Below are 3,307 nucleotides of genomic sequence, written 5' to 3' on the forward strand. Positions count from 1 at the left end.
ACGTAACAAGTTTCCTTTTATTGAATGCAAGAATCAAAAGTTACACACAGGTTGCTTGCAGGAGGCCTGGTGAGCCAGTGGTTAAAGAAATCTCAGCCACTGACTCACTGTGTGAGACCCTGAGCAAGTCACTGAACCTCCTTGTGCCTCATCCTTCAGATGAGACGTAAAACAAACGCGGTCCTATTGGAAGAGACTCTGCAGCAGCAGCAGCAGTTGTTGATGATGCAGAGTTCACCCCCTAGTCTCTGCAAGTCTCTTTGCATAAAAGCGTCTGCTAAATGACTATAAGCTAGCAGTTTGTGGAAAAAGCATCAGACACGGCGCTGGTGTGCGTTCACGGAGGATCTTGATGCTTCTCCAATGCACCTCCAAGTGCTGCAGTTTATACAGTCTCTGCACCCCTTTGCAAAGCTTAGTGCTGGCTTACCACTGTGTGTCAGCAACATGTTCACCAGACAACTCCTGCTTGCACCGGGTCAGGTGAGGTCAGGTCTATTGATTCTTTCTCAGGGAATAAAACATTCTGTCCCAGACAGCAGCCTGACAACAGCATGCTTTGCACAGCTGCACTCGAAATCAGCACCTAACAAGACCGGCTTATCTCCTGTAACATTGTGCAGCCCGAGATGACTCAAACACATTAGCTATGAAAACGGGTCTTTCTTAAATAAGAACCTGACGTCCAAATACTGATTACAATTGAATATACTGGAAACACACTTTAAGTTGGCAGAAGTACAGCACAGTTTTAAAAGGTGAACATAAAACAAGCATGGATTAAGATAATTTAGCTGCTTCTCAAAACAACTAGTATAAGTACAGTCTTCTATGGATCAGATCATTTGCAGGAAAGCCCGTATTGACGACCTGAAGCAAGAATGACTTTGTCAAACTCTTGGGAATGAGATCTGTCACGTGTAAACCACACACTTAGTGCAAAAACAAGTGGCCTCATGACTGTCACGCTCTACACAGGGACCGCGATACCTGCCTAGATTCTGCGCCAAACTGCACCACACACCCCTGCTCTCCTGCAGACGTTTCAGAGTGCGTGCGGCTGAAATCCGATAAACTCTCAAATCTGTCAACAGCTGAGCAATTATTACATGACTACGAGGGCCTGTGTGTGTGTCAGTCTCTGTGTATGTGTGTGTCAGTGCTGGTCTCGCTGTCCCTTCACAGTTTCCTGATGTTTGCAATCATTCCACATGGGTCTTACTGAGAATCGAATTGCTTTTTTTCTCTTTACACGTTTGATGAGTCTGTGTTAAGAGGTCAGGAATTGCTCACCAGTTCCAGCTGCCTGCCACAGACACCTGTACCACAGGCCAGATCAGCCATAGCTCCACTGCTAAGCACCAGCGCCATCTAGTGCACAGCGGTGCATTTTGAATGGCTTCTTTGGCAGCTGACCCTCTCCTTCTCCCCACCGCAGACTACGGAAGACGACTCTCACAAGGACTAGTGGGTACCGCGAGGCAGCACAATAAACACCTTGTTCTTATAACCCAGCCTGTGCCCCTTGATGTCTTGAAGCTCACAGTGGCTACACAATGGTTCTAAGTGCGTTACACTGAAATCAACAAGCGAGGAGAGACTGCCACAGAGGGGCGATAGCACTGAGGTGTTTGTCTTCGCTGCCAGATTGAGTATATTGATTATTTCAATGCTGGCGGTACCTGTAACTCTAAAACACTTGATGGTACTGACTTTGGAAACAGTAAAGCTCGGAACGCAAAGCCGCTGGGTTGGAACTTGGTTTCAGGAGGTTAGGTTTCAGGCACACCAGGGGAGTGTTGGGGTTTGAGCCAGCAACCTCAAACCAGGTCTCCTGAAACCAGGTTTCAAGTCGCTGTTCCCGAAAAAGTGGCTTTGTGTTCCCTCAGCTTAAAGTTTGGGATAGCATTCCCACTGCCTGGGCACTTTATCAGAACTTCAGACTTGTCTGAAGTAACTGTAGCTAACAGCAAACATAGTGATGAATTTGGAAACGCCAAAAGAAACTGAAATTCAATGACAGAACTTTCCAGAACTCTTTGTCTCTTGATGATATTAAGATCTACTAGTGTTTAAATCAGTAAACCGAATGCCAGTCTCCAATGTTGCTCACAATACAGTCCAAGGAGTGAAGCTGTGGCCGGTCTCCCCCTGAAGGTGACTAGTTTCTGGTTGGCCCCTGAGCCGCAGTACCGGGGGTCTCAGCCAGGGGTGCAGTGACCTGGAAGTGGATCCCATCGCCGGGCAGGGGTGAGGGGATGAGCGGGCACAGCCAGGCCAGGTACCAGCGCTGCCCCAGGCACTCGCACACGTTCCGGCGCCAGCCCAGGCTGTACGGCCGGCGGCTGGAGTACCACTCTCGCGTGGTCTGCCCGCGGAGCATCAGAGTCACGTGGAACAGGAGGAACGCAGAGACGCACAGGCAGCCCACCACGCAGGTGTCAGCGATGAAGGCGAAGATGAATGCACGGGGGGTCACCTGACCTGAGCGAGCACGAGAGAGAGAGAGAGAGAGAGAAGGTCAGTAAGTGATGTAACTGGTAGGTATGTGCAAAAGACTTTCTGTTGTGATTGACAGGGCTGGGGGGGGGGTTGTGACAGAGAGCGAATCCTAGTCAGCAATCTCCCTCCCGACCTGTGAGGGAGCTGTAGAACAGTGTGCCTCGCACTGGATGGTCTGGCAGTTCATTCCAGGGTCAGCCGGGTGCCAGCCAGGAAGGGGGCAGAGTCCCAGTGCCCAAAGTCATCGCCCTAAAGCGGCACGCGATGTGTCAGTCACGGATTGGAAGAGGCGTGACTGGACTAGCTATTGTAATCTGTCCCTTTGATGTGGTTATGATAAAGACCGGTAAAGGAAACGGACAGTGAAAAGCATATCGTGAGCATTAAGTTTGTCAAATCTAACTGTCTGTGTTTGTCAGACACCTAACACGAACCGGGAGCTGTCGCTACAAACCAGCATCAAGCCCGGACCACACAGCACCACCGTGACTATCCTTGCACCACACCTGCACTAAGAGCACTCACTATCAGAAGTGGCTGCGTCTGTGTTGTGTGCTATTCTCTGCATGATTATTTCAGGACTGAACCCTGTGGTTTATATGCTGGCAATACACATCGATCCACTATTACTATTAACTATGAACTTTGTGTCTGTCCTTGTTGGGGCGTCTGCGTCACCTGCGCACTGCAAACCGCCCGATCACGGGGGACCAACAGAACAGAGAGACTGACTGTCCCTTTCCAGCAACAGGTTTGCCTCACCGATGAGCAGCATGATCCAGGGCATGAGCAGCAGCATGGTGCT

At 49.9% G+C, this 3,307-nt stretch overlaps 1 protein-coding gene across 1 annotated transcript; it reads right to left on the bottom strand.

Annotated features, from left to right (window-relative positions):
• Positions 1-211: 211 nt before the first annotated feature.
• Positions 212-3,301, bottom strand: LOC121310060 (probable palmitoyltransferase ZDHHC24). The gene is made up of 2 exons (XM_041243267.1): positions 3,265-3,301; positions 212-2,484 (listed from the first exon to the last, which is right to left on the bottom strand). Exons 1-2 carry the CDS (start codon positions 3,299-3,301, stop codon positions 2,162-2,164), a joined length of 360 nt encoding a protein of 119 aa, XP_041099201.1. The 3' UTR covers positions 212-2,161.
• Positions 3,302-3,307: the final 6 nt, after the last annotated feature.

The sequence above is a fragment of the Polyodon spathula genome, unplaced genomic scaffold, assembly GCF_017654505.1.
Source record: "Polyodon spathula isolate WHYD16114869_AA unplaced genomic scaffold, ASM1765450v1 scaffolds_1708, whole genome shotgun sequence".
Lineage (NCBI taxonomy): Eukaryota > Metazoa > Chordata > Actinopteri > Acipenseriformes > Polyodontidae > Polyodon > Polyodon spathula.